This window comes from Citrus clementina, unplaced genomic scaffold, assembly GCF_000493195.1.
Source record: "Citrus clementina cultivar Clemenules unplaced genomic scaffold, Citrus_clementina_v1.0 scaffold_3, whole genome shotgun sequence".
NCBI lineage: Eukaryota > Viridiplantae > Streptophyta > Magnoliopsida > Sapindales > Rutaceae > Citrus > Citrus x clementina.
In genome coordinates, this window is record NW_006262339.1 from 9,007,094 (window position 1) to 9,024,909 (window position 17,816).

At 31.2% G+C, this 17,816-nt stretch overlaps 2 protein-coding genes across 2 annotated transcripts; one reads left to right on the top strand and one right to left on the bottom strand.

Moving 5' to 3' along the window:
- The first annotated feature begins 4,928 nt into the window (after positions 1–4,928).
- Positions 4,929–5,411, top strand: LOC18050047 (probable calcium-binding protein CML15). The gene has a single exon (XM_006440816.1). The coding sequence runs from the start codon at positions 4,929–4,931 to the stop codon at positions 5,409–5,411; it is 483 nt and encodes a 160-aa protein (XP_006440879.1).
- A 3,177-nt stretch (positions 5,412–8,588) lies between these two features.
- LOC18050048 (putative phospholipid-transporting ATPase 9) lies at positions 8,589–14,885 on the bottom strand. Its single transcript, XM_006440821.2, has 11 exons — positions 14,090–14,885; positions 12,304–13,634; positions 12,027–12,137; positions 11,606–11,882; positions 11,176–11,264; positions 10,982–11,090; positions 10,488–10,697; positions 10,172–10,297; positions 9,952–10,050; positions 9,670–9,861; positions 8,589–9,521 (listed from the first exon to the last, which is right to left on the bottom strand). The coding sequence occupies exons 1-11, from the start codon at positions 14,480–14,482 to the stop codon at positions 8,889–8,891; spliced, it is 3,570 nt and encodes a 1,189-aa protein (XP_006440884.1). The 5' UTR covers positions 14,483–14,885; the 3' UTR covers positions 8,589–8,888.
- Between the last annotated feature and the right edge of the window lie 2,931 nt (positions 14,886–17,816).

The window sequence follows — 17,816 nt, forward strand, 5'->3', positions numbered from 1 at the left end:
AACTGCATTGTTCCAGATCTGTTTCAATTCTTCTATAGCCAAGTTCTTTTCCTGCCAACTATTAATTAATATAGTAATACATTATTAACAACAATAAATTAATAATTAGGGAGCCTCTAAGTTATAATAATTGTAACATACATCCCTCATGTGAACCACACAAAATTGTAGGACCCACAATTTGTGTGGTTCACATGAAGAATGTATGTTACAATTATTGTAACTTAGCATTTGCCTAATAATTATAGTTTTTGAATAAATAATCAAATAATTAATATATTATTATTTTTAATTAAATACTATCATAATAATCATTAATATAAATATTATAATTAATTCGTATATTATTATTAATTAATATATTAATGCATTATTAACAATAATAATTAACTGCTGACTTGCCATTCCTACCAATTCCGATTTCAGCTCATTCTGATTCCAGTTTAGTAAACGCAACATCAATACTGACAACTTAAATGAGAACCACAAATTAACTGCTGGCTGGCCACCACGCACTCTTCGAAAATGGTTCAATTTTTCTGTAACCACTGGAGGAATAATAAGAATTTTTTTTTTTCAAATAGTTGCTAGATCCAACTTACATCTGGTTGGAATCATATATGAACTACACAACAATAGAATTAATTTTGACGGATTTTCGTGATATCCCTATTATTATGCATGAATGACGATAGTTAAAAAAAAAAAAATTTTGAGTACTCTACATGATGCATTATATGCACAGAAATAATATTATGTTTAAATTTATTTTTTAATTGTTAATTTGACATTAAAAATTATGTTAATCGGACTGAAATTATTCAGATTTGCATCCCAGCGATGTACCAAATTTTGCATTTGCTAAGACCAAGCCCCATGCTGTAGTTTTTTTTTAAATGATTAAAAATAGTTTTTTATGCCACTTTTGATGATAAAAATGAATGATAGCTAGAGGTGGCTAACGGCCATCAAATGAAGGTTCATGGCGTGTTGTGCTGTGCTAAATTAGGGGTGGGCATGGGGTGGTTTGGGTTAGATTTTAAGTCAACTCAAATCAAACCATAAAAATTAGGATAAAACCCAAACCAATCCAAATATTTTTAACCCAAACCAAACCAAACCATTTGGGTTTGGTTTGAATTTTATTATCAAAATAATTTTTATTTTAATAAAATTTAATTTTATCAAAATTATAATAATTATTAATTGTTATTAATTATTAAATTGATATTAAAATATAAAAAATATAGTGGATAAAAATTATAAATTTTACAATAACTTAATCCTTAAATTAAAGAATACTAGAAAATCAAAATAAAGTTTAATCACAAAAACTATTATTTCTCAATAAATAAGAACATACACTTTAATAATAAACTTTCACAAACATGACATTAACAATCTAATAATAAATTTTGCCACTTGTTATTTATTTAATTATGCAAATTTTTATTTATTTATCGTTTTGGTAGTTTTGCGTTATGTTATCGACTTATATGCTTAATTTTAGGGAGAGTGCCACTTTTCCCCCTATAGTAATCAACATATATCATTTTTGTCCATTCTGTTTTTATAATGGCCAAAAACCTCCCTAATAGTATAAGTTTACAATATTACCCTTATTTTCAACTACTCTTTTATTTATATTTATTATAAATTAAATAAATCACATGAATAGAAACTAAATAAATCATTAAAAATAAGAAATATATGTTTTGATATGAACAAAAAAATTAATAATAAAATTTTTTATACTTATTTATTTTGTGAAAATTTTCTTATAATAAATATATAAGAAAATTATTAGTAAAATGATAAAAAAAATTATTATAAGAAAACTTGAATGACAAATAAAAATTTATTATAAGATAAATAATAAAATATTTTACCTATACTTTTTACCTTTAATTTAAAAATATTACAAAATATTTATTATAAGAAAATGTTCACAAAATAAACAATTACAAGAAAAAAATTTATTATTAATTTTTTTGCTCATATCAAAACATATATTTCTTGTTTTAATACTTAATTTTTTTATTTAGTTTCTATTCATGTAATTTATTTAATTTATAATAAATGTAAATAAAAGAGTAGTTAAAAATAAGGGTAATATTGTAAACTTATGTTGTAAGGGGGATTTTTGGCCATTTAAAAACAGAAAGAGGGTAAATGGTATATATTAATTACTGTAGGGGAGAAAGTGACAATCTCCCTTAATTTTATTTACATTCTGATATTATATAGTGTGTATGTTTTATGTTCTAATTTCATTATATGGTAAGCAAAGTTTTGTACAGGGCCTAATATGGGCATTACATTCAATTATTGATCAAAAATTAGCCGCCATCTAGCATATCGGACCCAGTCCAAGCCGAGTTATTATTGATCACAAGTAGAGTCTCCTGCTCTTGCTCTTTTTATGATGATCCTTCCATGTGGGAGGAATTATTTTTGTAAATAAGAAAAAAATTTATGTTATTTACAACAATATTTATTTAATTTAAATTTATTTTTACTGTTATTTTCATTTTCTAACTGTTGACAATTGATCACGCCGTAAAAAATTTAATGGTGGCCTTTCACTTATTTGTGTTCATTTATTTTGTTTTCATTTATTTCATTTGAAAATTTTGAGTGTTGGGATTTTGTCCATGACCCATGGGTAAACCATACCCAACCCATAATGAAATGTTTTTCTATATAAAACTCACATTTAACTCATTTTCATGATTTACCCAACCCAAACCATTTAATTTGGTTTGGGTTTGGGTAACCTATGGGTTGGGGGTTTATGCCCACCCCTAGTGCTAATTATATGTTCCGTGTCGTATTTAATTTTTTTTTGGTTTAGAGTCGGTCCAACACACATGCCGTACTATGCCTAAGAAAAAAGGCATAATAAGCTTTTTTTTCATTTTTTTAAGAGGGCATGTCAAATTGTTGGCGTACTTTTTTCAAGCTTATGTAATTTTTTTTTGTCCATTTGCCTTTCGTCAATTTCAATAGAATTAAAAATTTAAAACTCAAATCTATATTAAATAATAATAAACTAATAATAGTAAAAAAATTTAACACTAATTACTAACCGTACGGTATTAGAATTCTTTTTTAACACTTAAAAACAACAAGAAGAATAATAAATTTTTATTTAAGGGTTAACTTAATTGTTAACTTGCACTTACATAGAGTCATAAATCATTATCCATAATAACATTAATACATATTTATAAAATCATGATATTCATAATTTTATTTATTAAAATAATGATATCAATTATTCCTTTAATAAATAATAAACATAGATCAATTAGAGTTTTTTTTAAAACTAAGAATTAAATGAATTAAAAAAAACTTGCACTAATAAAATATATTAAAAGATTCAATTTCAAGTTATTTATAAAATCATAAAATTTAAGTTTATTTTCATTAAAAAGTGAAAAATATTTATAGCGGGTCTTTTCATGTGTCGTGTTTTAATCCATCTTTAATCGTACCGTGCTTTTAAAACCCGCATGTTCAAAATTCTAAGTTCGGTCTCCCGCGTGCGTGTAATGTCGTACTGCGTTCTCTATCGAAACGTGCTCGTGTTGTATTGTGCCATGTGTTATCTGCCCCGTTGGCCATATCTAATGATAACTAGCATAGTTTATTGAGCCAAAAACAAGCTAGTATAACTGAAAATAACCCATATTGAAGCTCGTACGTCCATTATTTTGACGTTTTAGACCGTCGAGTTGATGAATGTTTAAAATTTAATTTTAAAAAAATAGATAAAATGAAAAAAAATTTATTATTATTATTATTTAATACTCAAACTAAGTGAAAACTGTAGACGAAAAACGCACAACTAAATCCGCTAAATCTTAATAAGCTGGCCGTTTTGACAATCACACTCTGGTGATCTCACACGAGGATTGGGACAGAGAGGTTTATTACTTGAGTGAACACTCATACCCCCACACAATTTTAAATTATCAATTACAGTACTAAACACTATCAGTGCACTGCATCTCTTAGCTGTAGATATGTTTTATGTAATAAAAATGTTAATAAAAAATAATAATAGTAATAATAATCTCTTTAATCGTGCCGGATTCTTTGCAATAAGTTCTTTACTTCTTATTTTTTTCACTCTTCTATCTTAAACTTTCCCTTCACTAACTTGCTACTCTGCTTAGAAACTGGATAAAAAGATCACAAAGTTTGTTTCACAAGTCATATGTATATATAATATATGTGAAGTGACTCTTAGAGAATTATATTGTAACTACAGCATATGAAATACATGTGTGATTTACTTCCTTCAATATTTAATTTTTTAATACATATTTTTCTAAATTCTTAGATTCTTTTTCATGAACAAGTGATTGGAGATCTCAACTTTTTTGCCTGAGCAAAAATACGTGCAACTGGTAGATAATTAATAAAAACATAACACAATATACAAGTAAATGATGAGATCTTTTATGAATAAAAACATACACTTGCCAAAAAATCATGCCATGATTAACAAACTGTGTACAAGTCAAAAACACCCTATAGAAAATGCCGGCAATGACGATACGAGACTAAGTTTCCTAGAAATTCCACTAAGTCACAATGAATCTATAGGAGAATCTTATAGCGCATCACGAATATGTGACAAAAATAATTACACCGACGACGCGTTGTTTTTTCTATTTTTAACAAGTTAAATCCCATATGCCATCAAAGCAAAATTTCCCATCACAATTCCTTAACAAACCTAAATCTATCCATCTCCTTCTTCAAAACTACCGAAATTCTTTTTATCTTCTTTCTTTTGAAACCTTCTTCAACATTTGCCATTGCGGCTGCCATTGCCATTTTTATAGTGCTAAATACATTTTGGTATTCATCAAGGTGTTACGTCGTCATTATATATATGGTCATATAACATTTTCAACATGGGCGGTTTACATATTGATCAACTCAATCAATTAAGAGACATTTTTGCAAGATTCGACATGGATTCCGATGGCAGCCTGACGATTCTAGAGCTCGCGGCGTTGTTAAGATCCCTCGGGCTCAAGCCTTCAGGTGACCAAATTCATGTTCTATTAGCCAACATGGATGCTAATGGCAATGGCGCGGTGGAGTTTGATGAGCTCGTCAATGCCATATTGCCCGACATGGATGAGACCATTTTGATAAATCAAGAACAACTCTTAGAGATTTTCCGAGCGTTCGATCGCGACGGTAACGGCTACATCACGGCGGCTGAGCTAGCCGGGTCCATGGCCAAAATGGGACAACCTTTAACGTACAAAGAATTGACAGAAATGATCAAAGAGGCTGATACGAATGGTGATGGTGTCATTAGTTTCAATGAATTTGCTGCTGTTATGGCCAAATCAACATTGGATTTTTTTGGCCTTGGTTTATCGTGACCAAACATTTGATGGTATCATGATATTGTCAATATTGTCATTATCATTCTTATCATCTTTGTCTGACTAATTTTAGATTTAATTTTAGACATTGATATAGACTAGTTTTTTTTTATTATTATTATTTTTTTTGTAATGTATGTGGATGCTTGAAGAAGAGCCATTGACAACAAAAATGAACTCGATCTGAAGGAGACTTTACATTCAATCATAAATTTTTTGGATGCATTCTGTTTTTGTTAACTATTGGTTTGTATAAAGGATGATTTTGTTTGGTTTTCTGTATATTTTGGTTTTGTTCCTGCTCTTGTAATATATTGTTTCTTTTGCCTTTATTAATTTAATGCCTGTAATTCTCATTCAAAATAAAAACGGAGAACTATTCTAAAATAAAATAAAATAAAATAATAAAAAGAACAGAAAAGTAATGGACACATAGAAGTTATGAGTTTTTGGAAGGCATTTTTTTTATAAAAAAAAAAAATTGTATCCCAATGGTAACTCAATTTCTTTGGCAGCCATGTGAACGAAAGTTCGAAAAATAAAATTTCTTATATTCATTCAAGAAATTTTACCAATTGAACTAACAAACACTCACAAAATACTCTTTTTTTCCTCAAAGGTCAATGTTAATAGCTAACGTCAATAATTGTTTGCTACACTTTATGCTGCGTTTACTTTTTAGATTGGAGTGGGAATCTTGAGGAGTGAGAATCCTTGGATTAAGAGTGTAGAGTGAGAGTGGGAATATGGTGTTTACTTAGACTAAATGAAAGTATGGATTGTCAATCAGAATCCCAATTATTTGTTTACTTTGTCTTGGATTGGGAGTAAATTATTTTAAATTATAATTTTATCCTTATGTACAGAATTATAATTTGTAATTAAAAAATTAATAAAAAATATATTTGGAAAATAAAATAAATATTTTATTATATTTATAAATTAATAATAATTACTAATATTCTTAATTATATAAATCATAATTTTTTATTAATTTAAATTTAAATTATGTGAATAAAAATTATTAATAATAGCAACACAAATGAAATATTATTATTGATAATATAGTACAAAATTAATATTTTTTTAGAATAAAATATTTATTATTATTAATTAAATAAATAATTAATATTTATTAAAATTAATGTTTAATATTATTAATTTAAATATATTATTTATTTATTTTTATTTTATTAAATTTAATAAAATAAATATGATATAATTATTATTTTTAATAAATATGATATTATTTATTTTATTAAATATTATTTATTTATTTTATTAAATTTTATTTATTTATTTTTATTTTAATTATAATGATAAAATGGGAAGAGAGCAGAGTGGATTCCCACTCCCACCTCCCCCCATGGGAGTTGGAATCTCGCTCCCCACTCCAAAATTGAGTGGGACCCACGGATTCCCACTCTCACTCCCCTCTTTTTTAAGGTAAGTAAACACTGGAGTGGGAGGAATCCACACTCCACACTCCCACTCCAGCAAGTAAACACTACCTAAATATATCACAATTTTACTGTTATGTTGTCACATTAATTACTATTTTGTTATCAAAATAATGACTATTACAGTTATATTAGTGTATATTACACAACTCGTTGTCACGTTAATTACTATTTTGTTATCAAAATAATTACTATTACAGTTAGATTAGAGTATATTACACAACTCATCAGAAAATTACTTTCACATATAAGTTAGATTTTAATATCTCTAGGCTAAACAGGAACAAAAGGTATCTATAAAAAAGATACATGCTTTCACGAAATAATTGAAATATTTAATTTTTTTCCACCATTTCAAAATAATATAGGTTTTTTTTTTTCTAGTTTTTTTTTTCAAGTTACAAGTTTCCAAAAGTATATTCCGAAGAATATACTCTTTTTAAGCAAAAAGCAAGAAAACTAATTAATAAGCAAACTTTGAATACAAATATTTAGGAAAAATAATGAGCTTTTTATTAATTTGTTCAATCTTTATGCATGATTTAAATTTGTTGAAAATTTAAAATTCGTATAATGATTATGATTTGATAATACAAAATTTATTATACGTGACTAAACTAAAATTGCCATGAAAAAATTAAATTGATTATGTGGTTTTTGAGAAATAATTATTACGCTATTGGAATTGATTAATAATCATATGTTTGTGGAGCTGGTTTGTTGAAATCACTTGGTATTAGTTGTGTACCGTGCTAATTTCATTGCTGAGAAGCAATTGTCCGTTACACGTTTTTCAATTTCTTCTTGCTCTCATATTATAAAATAGCTGGTTTAATTAGTTATTTTTTGTTTCAATCTTAAATTTTTTGGATGCAGGGATAGAGCTCCCCTGGCCAAAAAAATGAAGTAAGATTTAAAATATATTTTTTCTTATGATTTGGCCCAGAAACTTCGATAGTTTTTACGAGAAATTTTAAAATACATAAGAGCTAATACAATCAATTAATGTATGTATGACATGTTTAATCGTACTTAATATAATCACTAATTATATGGTAATTTTTTAAAATAAATAAACACATGTAATAATATCATTTATTTGTTGTATGATTGATATGCTGTCTTTGATGTATTATAAAATTTCTCGTATTACTCCTAATTTTTTGCACTCTTTTGGTACTTTAGCCCTAAAATTTTACTCCCAACAACCTCTTGGTGCCCCTTACAGTGGCTTTCTTCCATGCTATGTTCTCAGTAATACATAAATAGAACCTCCTTCCCACTCATATGAGCAAGTTCAAACTCTAGACTTTATGTGCTACTCTACTAGATTTTACCATATTAAGAGAAATTGGTAAAACTCATCCTGGAAAATCAATTTGTAAGAAAATCGAGTCACGATATACTTTGCAATGTAGGATGCAATTACAGTCGTTACAAATTCGAACCCTAAGCCTCCCACCATTTCTTTTACTCTTGATTTGAAATAAGAACTGTTGTAAAACCCTGAAACCTTTTAACTGTCAGAAAACCATGACGTATAATCTACGTTCTGATCATATGAGAAATTGAATTATTTCCACTTCTACTGAACAAAGAATAACAGAACAAAAACAAAGTGTAGCAAACAACATCCTACTTCTATTATCGAGAAAGGGGAAGGCATAATTAGCTTCTTAAAGGCACATGAGTGGTATTTAAATATTGAACTTAATGAATGAAAATAAAAATTGAATTGAAATGTATTTCTCGGAATTATGAATTACGTACATGAATGATACAATTGTGAAAGAAAAATTTGGAATTGTCTCAAAGCTGCCAAAACTACTAAATACAATTTTGGAGCTCACATAAACAAGATTCTGGTAAGACAGGGATGCATCAATTAGCTGGGGGCCTCATCTTTGGGACAATCTTTCTTGTAGCGGGACTTGTTGCAGGACGACTGAGAGACCCAACTTAGCATTGGATGTGTTATATGTACATCTTTTATAGAATCTACAAAGAAGAATGTTCATAAACTATCTTCAAGCTTCGCTTTCAAGTCTCTGGAACTTGCTTCAAAACGAGCAGTGTAACCTACTGTTGTTGGCCGCAACGATCTCTGTCGTACCATTTGACAGAACTCAGGATCATCTGTTTGGCCATCAGATCTAAACCATTGTATCATTTGATGATGCAATGGGAAAAACCTCATTTGAATGGCTGAGTAAGTGAAATATGGGAGGAGGGAGGACATCAGCACTAAGAGTGTAATGAGCCAAAATGAAGGTGCTGGTGCACAGGCTTCGATGAAGACCTTATAAGCAGTTGTTGAAATGTAAGGATCCATGGCACCGTATGCCAAAAGAAATATGTACCAGAATGTAATGCCGCCCCAGATGAAGAGATGTTGTATGTATGTGAAATAGGTGACAGACAGTGCCATTTGGCAGTTCACTACCCACACAACACACGTGTACATGGTGGTGCCTAGGATTTCCAAACCTATGACTTCCCCACCTTTACGGAAGGCCTGTTGCTTCATTGCATGGATGCAGAAGAAGAAGATGATGGCAGCATTTGCTACACCATTAAGTGCCCAGCCAAGTATCCGAGTCCAGCTAAACAGGATATTCTGTACACCTTCTTGGTATAACAGAGGGAACTGTAACAAATGGAAAAGCAAACTTTCATTTCCGATAACTCTTATATATAAAGAGAGAGTGCTTGAGACTCTTATAAGAAGTCTTGATTAAAGCCACCATGAGGTTCTTATCAATTGTTAGCAAAAATGAAAGAAATTTGGTACCCACCTTGAGACAAAAACGAGCCGAGACATCCTGGTCAAAGACTCCCAGAGCAATCACAGGGAGTGACGTGAAGAAAACGTTATAGAGTGATAGAAACCAATCATTGTACACAGGTTGGCCGGAGAACGATGCATACGCCTCGAAGAAGAAGAGGGTGAATCCAAATGCAATGTTCTTGTAAAAGAAGTAGCATATCTGCCAAAAAACAAAGAAATATATTAATAATTTCAACAAAGAAGAGAGTCAACCCAGCTTATCAATTAGCATTTTCAGAGTGAAACATACCATTGATGAGATCCTCCTATAACACCAATGTCCATGCACGAGCAACAGGCGCTCCAAGAACCGGAACTGTGCGATTGCAATGTCACTTGACATGACTGCCTGAAATTTTGAGCAAGGAAAATTTATCAGGCAAACTTGAGTACCAGCTAAGAGTCAAGATATAGACTTGACTCATGACGCTAGTGAGACATCTAGAAACAAAGTGTTTAACAGCAATTACCTGCATTCCTTCTACACCACTGATACCAACTCCAATATCTGCTTCTTGAAGCATTCCAACATCATTTGCCCCATCACCTATTGCTAATGTTGTGCTACTGGTTTTCGTTTTTACCAGCCTTGTAACCTGCAATTTTTAAATGCCACATTTTTAAACTAAAAAGGAATGAAGGTTGATGGAAATATTTTCATCAGCAAGGCAACATAACCAAAGGGCACAGAATAATAAAGAATTCTTTAAGAAATGCAGCTTATTTTAGGAAAAAATTATATATGTCATGAGTCTCATGACTATAATTAAATTAACTGTGACTTACAAGTGCTTTCTGTTTAGGAGATGATCGACAGCAAATAACAGATGCACAGCCAATGGCTAGCTCTAGAAACAAGTCCTTTACATCATCTTCTAGAGCGTAAGTGAGTGACTTCCCATCAATAATCAAAGCCAACGGCCCCAAGCTTTCATTTGAAGAATCAAGCAATTCCTTTCCTCGAATTAGCTGATGAAGGACACTTGCCTTCAATGCCTAAAGAATCAAAAAGATCCCGTAAAGCTCAAAAGTCATTGCAATACAAGATTGACCAAGACAATAGTTATATTGGTATGCAAGAGCTGTCTATTTCTTAAACAAAACCATCCTATTTTTGTTTCTATATCCAGAAACAAGTTTTTGAGATCACGACTCATTCTGGAAAAAGTATTTGTTCATCCTAAGCCTTTCTAGTGTTGTAACTTATCAATATCTAAAGAGAATGCCATGACACTTCAAAACCAATAGAAAGGAGGAGAGGAAATGAGATAATGGATTACCGCAGCAGCTGCAGATTTGTCCTCTGATTTCTCCAGAGTTTTGCTTTCAGGTGTTTCAGAGCTGATAATAACTTGTCGCATTCCTTGTCTAAGCAAACTACATGCAAATCTGCCAATTCAACAGAAGACGAGAAATATTAGCATATGAGACCGACATCAATTCATAGAGCAACCTATATTTCATAAACACATACCCTATATTGATTGCTGTCTCCATCTTATCTCCAGTCAAAACCCATAGTTTAATTCCAGCTTGTGCAAGTTTGTCGATGCATTCAGGAACCTGTTCCAGACAAAATAGATACTCAGTCTCAAACTGTACTTCAACCTGTAAGAAAGTCATTCAATGCACTGGCATTTTGATATGACATAAACTAACGACTTAGTTTCCCTAAACCAAGTATTTTCCATGAGTATATTCTGTGTCAAAAATATCTTAAAGAAACTTAGTTCATTGTACAATAGTGTTATTTCTAATTCAGATGAACAAAAGGCTATTATGACAGTATTACATTTTTTTGGGATAGCAACCCCTTAAATATAGGTGCTTTAAATGCCATGCAAAAGTAATTTGATTGCTCTTGTATCAAGCACCAAGCTTTACTTTTTAAGTCAAAAACTCACCCCATTTTGAAGTTTGTCTTCAACAGCCGTAGCACCAAGAAGAATCAAATTTTTTTCTATCTTTTCTGCTATTTCCTCAGCCAGTTCCTCACGATCTGCACTCACTGAGTTCTTGGCCTCAGTAAATTCTTCATTGAACTGTTTGTATTCTTTCTCATCCAGTTCACGATAGGCAAGTATTAAGGTCCTCAAACCAGCATCAGCATACTCATTGATGTGTTCCTTTGTCTGCTCTTCAAACTCTCTTCCATTTTCCGCAAGTCTTTCAAACATTACACTGTTTGTATCCAAAAAAAAGATTAACATCAACCATTCTAAATTCAGGCACAAAATACATTCAATTGCCAGTTTCTCAATTATGAAGCCAAATTCTAAGTTCACTCAAACTCGTAAGCATTAAGGCAATATCTGTATTACAAACCTGTCAGCTCCTTTAGAAAGTAGAAGCAGGGTTCCCTCCTCGCTTCTTACAATCACAGACATCCGTTTTCTAGAGCTACTAAACTCCAAGACATTCAAAAGACTGTACGACCTGCAAAAAAAACAAATAAAACAAGTTAAACAATAAGCACATGTGCTTTTCATTGAGAAAGGATAAGAAAATACCATTTTCCTATTAACTGCTAAAGATGGCAGCAGATAATTTGTTAAGAATTCATTCAATGAAAATAACATTGAAGGACATCGAAGAAAACTACCTTTCAACTTTCGTGCCAGTGACTGGATCTAACTCATGCACTGAGATGCTTGTTTGAGTTCTTTCATAGAATTCAAACCCAAGTTCTCTTGCTGCAATTACAAAAGCTGCCTCATCTGGTGATTCGGCTTCATATGAAATTTTTCCATTTTCTTCATCTACTTCAGGTAATGCAGTATGGCAGATAGCCAACAATCGGAGGAATTTTTGGATTACATCAGCATGAGGCTCATTAACCCAGCTACCATTCATGATTCTTTCATCCTCAAAATTAAACCCTTTAATGGATGCCTTATCTTCTTGTTCCTCTGTCACCTCTTCTTCTAAAGGTGACCCCTTTCTCCTGGCCATAGCTCTCTCAACTTCAGTTACTCCACGACCATAGGAGGTCCCTGCAATTGAACACTTGATGAATTCCATAGAGTTGCAAGTTAAAGTCCCGGTTTTATCCGAAAGTATAGTGTCAACTTGACCAAGTTCTTCATTTAAATTTGAGGTACGGGCTCGTGCTGGCTTGTCAGTTTCCTCATAGTACATGTGAAGATCCTGGTTGATAAAGATACTTTGAAGAATCTTAACAATTTCTATTGACACATACAAGGAAATGGGAATCAAATATCCATACAGCATAAGGGCAGTCAAAAAGTGCAAAACTGCTGCAACTGCCGCTCTTTTTGGATCATAGTAAGCAGTGGTATCATCTGGTCTAAGATACCATCTCTTCATCTTTCCATCTTGTAAATCCTCCCTAGTTGCAATACCAAAGAAAATTGATCCGATAAAAGACATCAATACTAAGATGCCAAACAAAAAGTAGATAATTTTATCCATTCTCCTCTCAACTTTACTTCTTTTTGAAGGAGGCCCAGTTGAATTTTGAAAAACCTTTGTATCACGACCCGTAAAGATAACTGCCCCATATATACAGTCAGTATTTCGTAGCTTTGAGTCCCTAAGCAGAAGCTGCTGAGGTGTAAGAGGGTACTGCTGTTCTTCAAGCTCCAGACTGCCAACAAAGGTGTACAAATTTGCATTTGGATCTTCACATCTAATGATAGCCTTGAAATTCTGGAAGTTCGAGTCCTCGTGCATGTTCGAAGTTGCATCAAGTGCTTGCTTTAGCTTCAAATTGGTTTCTCCATCCAGATTTGTGGTTTCAACATAGCAAATTGCTTCCTCATAACTTGAGGATAGTAGGATGAGATCAGCAGGAAAAAATTCATCCTTTTCAACCTTCACTACATCCCCAACTTTCAAATCCCTCCATTTCGTATAATCAAAGGCACCCTCTCCGCAATGTACTTTCACTTTTCTGTTGTTCACTTCTATATCCTGGAAAACAGATAAAAGACAGTAATTAACAGTGAAAAAAAAAAAAGAAAAGTAAAATTGAAAAGAAGAAATTTACTGATGTCAACTCCACGTCCTAAACTGAAGACGAGAAAGCACAACACGCAAAAAAACAATTAGAAATGTACATCAATACTTATCAAAATTTTGACCTTAATGTAAACTGAAAATGTTCAAAATTGATCATGGTGCGCCAAGTTCACTGCATCATAACAGGCTTGACAAACATCATAAACAACCCAAAGGCATTTCTCCAACAATGTGTTCCTTTAAACTAAAAATTCCCTAAATTTTCCTAGTTTATCATCTTTCAAACAGAGTTCAGTTTATTCAGTCACAAACTTGGCATATAATCGACCATTAAAAACACAATTTTAAGCTTGTAAATTAGAAAGGAAGCCGCATCTAAGCTGACAACAATCTCAAAAAAAGGATACCTGCTTTTTTCGCCGCCAATCTTCAAGAACCTCCTTCCCCATTGTAGCACCAATCACAACAACAAGAGGAAGAACATTGCTGACAGCAGAGTAAGGTGATAGCGGAGTGAAAGAGAGGATCGCACAGATGAGGAAATACACATTGGCAACTCTCCTGAATTGCTCAAACAAGGCTTTTGGAAAGAATGTGGCAAGAGTATACTTAGTAGTTCTAACATAATTGCCACTGTAATTGAGGACACTGGCCTCAAAGCTTTCAGGGTCATTGCAATGGACCACTCTTGAGAATCCAGGCCCTCCAATCAATGAATGGTCACCTTTGAATGACGTTTTGCCACATGAAAATGCATGAATCCTGCTAAAATGATGCTTCTTTCTTCTATTACCTGCCATCTTTATATGCAACTGTGAAAGTTGTTCTTTCAAATTTTTGCGGAACAAAATTGCTTCAAGAGAGCTTCACAATACAGTAATGGATCTAGAGAATAAAGCAAAACTAGAACTCGGCTGACTGAACAAATAATTGATGAAGAAAAAGTAATTTTAAGGATAATAAAAGCACAAAGGCAAAAATCCTTCAAGAATTTGAGCCACTAACCAATCAAAGCTTTGAAAAAGTATCATGTTTGTTCTTCAATATATGACTCAATTTGGTAGAAGTTTGCGGGCCTGACTTGCATCCCATCTTTGACTTGTAGATAGAAGGAACGTGCTTATGGGTTTCTAAATATTACAAAGCTCAACTACTTTAACAACAGCTCATTAAAATCCAATACAAATATTAAATAAAAACAACCCCAATAGCCCCCAAAAGGAAAAAAAAAAAAAAAAAGCTTTTTGCCAACAGCTAATAATACATTTAAAAAACATAAGTGGGAATTATTTGGAGTCGTGAGCAAGTATTCTAGAAGGTCAAAATGCAGTGCTGCACAAGAATGAATGAAATTGAAAGAGAATGACACACGAACATGGGCAGTATTTAGTAAGATTAGCTCATTGAATGCATCATTTGCTTATATGGATCTTTTCTTCTTTTTTTCATTGGATGTGAAGCTTCGCAGAAGAGATGATGCAAAGAGGGCAAAATATACATTTTGTCTTTTCGAAGGAGGAAAGTTTTTGAAGTGAGTATATGTGGACAGAAACTACAGAAGTTAATTAGCAGTGAATCTATTGGGAGAAGAAGCACATGACAAATTAATTTTTTTTTTTAAGGTTGTCAGAGGAAACTACTCTGCACAAACAGGTTTTTAAAAGTCAGTTAAAGGTTGATAATGGAGTTTCAATGTTGGATAATAACATATACACCCCTAATTGTTTAACTTTTTTCTCATAAAATGGTAGTTCTCCATTCACATTAAAAGTGAACCTATAAGAAAAATAATAAAAATACCCTTTAGTATTGAGTTTTTGAATTGCTACAATCGATGGATATATTACAACATAAGATATATTTAAAATTTAGACTAGTGTTAAGTGCATAATCTCTACTGTCATAATTAAAATTTAATAACATAACAATATAAGTGAAAAAAATCGTGAATGCTCGTACTGTGTACTTTTTCATTTGTCAATTTCTTACCATGTGTATCTTTTAATTAAGAGTAAAATTTAAATTATCCCTTTTATAAAATGACCGTCTTTAAAATACTCTCAAATTATTATAAAATTCAGTTTCCTCTACCCTACTTAAGAAGATAACTGAAATTCATCAAACTCATTCTTATTTTTCTCTCTTTTTTTTTTTGGAAAAAAATTACCAATTAGTTGAAATTTACAATCCTTTAAGAAGAGTATTTTAAAAAATGTTATTTGACGAGAAATATAATTTAAAATTTACCCGTTAAGTATTTACCCAAACACTGCAAATATAACTTGATCATTCATTTCAATAGCCGAGTTAGGTAACCACGTGATAAAAAAGCATAAAATGTCTTTATTTGAGAAAATATAAAAAAAATTAGGGAGCCAGATGTTAGAAAAGTTGATTCATTTGTTATTTGGGTGAAAAAAATATATGAAACAGGCACAAGTGTGGAGGATATGGCTCCGGGTGAGAAGGGTCAACAAAACACTACCATCACCAATCACATGCCCCTTCCCCTTTTTCATTTTCTTTGTTTGTTTCCCTGAGAGCTCAGCTACAATGCTGGCCACACAACTGATCATGATATTTATAATAATATCTCTTACGTAAAAATTAAAACATGTAATAAAATTGCGTTCTCTCTTAATATTATTATTATTATTTATTTTAAAATGATATATGAATAATGCATGTATAAAGTATTGACATGGTAGTTTAAAGTTTACTGCAAGTCTAAATTCATATAACTTTTCGACTATAAAAAGAAGAAAAAAATTATTCTTGATTTTTACTTGTAATGGACTGAACTTAGTTAGGGGTCACTTCTCGCATTAAAATAATGGTATTGACCCAACCCATATTTTTTTTTTTTGAATAAATAAGGTTTGTTTTCAATTTAGAAAAAAAAAAAAACTAAAAGAAATTTTGTCTTTAAAATTTATTGGTAGTATGATATTATGATTATCATGCCTTTTCTCTATCTGGATATATTCGTAAGTGATAAATCATAAGGCCCCATGTCTTGATTGATCGACTCCTTGACGTGGTCCCACGGTCAAGTTCAAATTAAAAGAAGGGAAGGAAAAACAAAATCAATATATGCAAATTCACTGCCCTTGTAGCCATCAAATCAATCAATAATGGAATTCCATAATAACAATAATAATAATGAAATTCCAAAATATCAGTTATATGGTGTTTGTGATCAGCCAAGGGGCCCCCAATGCCATATTATCGAACTTGTCAATTTAACTTTATTTTCAAATACAAGTTTACTCTTATTTATTAATAAATTAGATAAATGAAATAAATTAATAGCGAAAACATGAAATAAAATTGAGAACATATTAAATCCCCTTATTTACTCAACACCTTGATTTAAACCCATAGATGAAATAAAGAAAAAAAAAACTTAAAATGGGTTAATTGTTAAACAACTTTATAAGGTATGATTTCAGGTCAATATGTATATTGCATAAACGACTTTAATTTTATAAAATAAGAAATCAATTTTTTTTTTTTTTTGGGGGGGGAGAAAAGAAGAAAGAGTTGGTGGCTTGGTGCAGCCCAGCCAAACTGGGCATAGAAAATTTAGATAGCTTGAAAAAATCTAACAGATGTTGGGCGAATGTTGTGTTGTTGTTGGCCAATGGCTCCTTCAAATTAAAAGTCAAAAGGTAAATATCATGTTATCGGCTCGTGAAATAATAATTTTAAAAATATTTTTATATTATTATAAACTTCAATTTATTCTTATTTTTTTATTAGATAACGAAAAAAATAAAGACCCATTAATGAGAAATATTTATCATCTTTACAAAAATGAAGATAAATTAAAGTTTATAATAATTTAAAAATATTATAAATAATAATAATAATAATAATAATAATACATAATTAGTGCTACTTGTTCACTTCTCTCTCTTTTCGCATTCTCCTTTTCGGATGCCTTTGGTTGTTGGGCAATTTCCACAGATAAGATTATTAGGTTAAGAACCATTCCTTATTCAATTGATTTAAGCTAGACATAATGACTAGATCGAATTTTGAGTTGTGAGGGGCGCATGGCATGAGGCTTGTTTGACATCATTCTAATTTAATTATAATGTCAATTTTAGAATTTAGATAGTTTGAACTCCC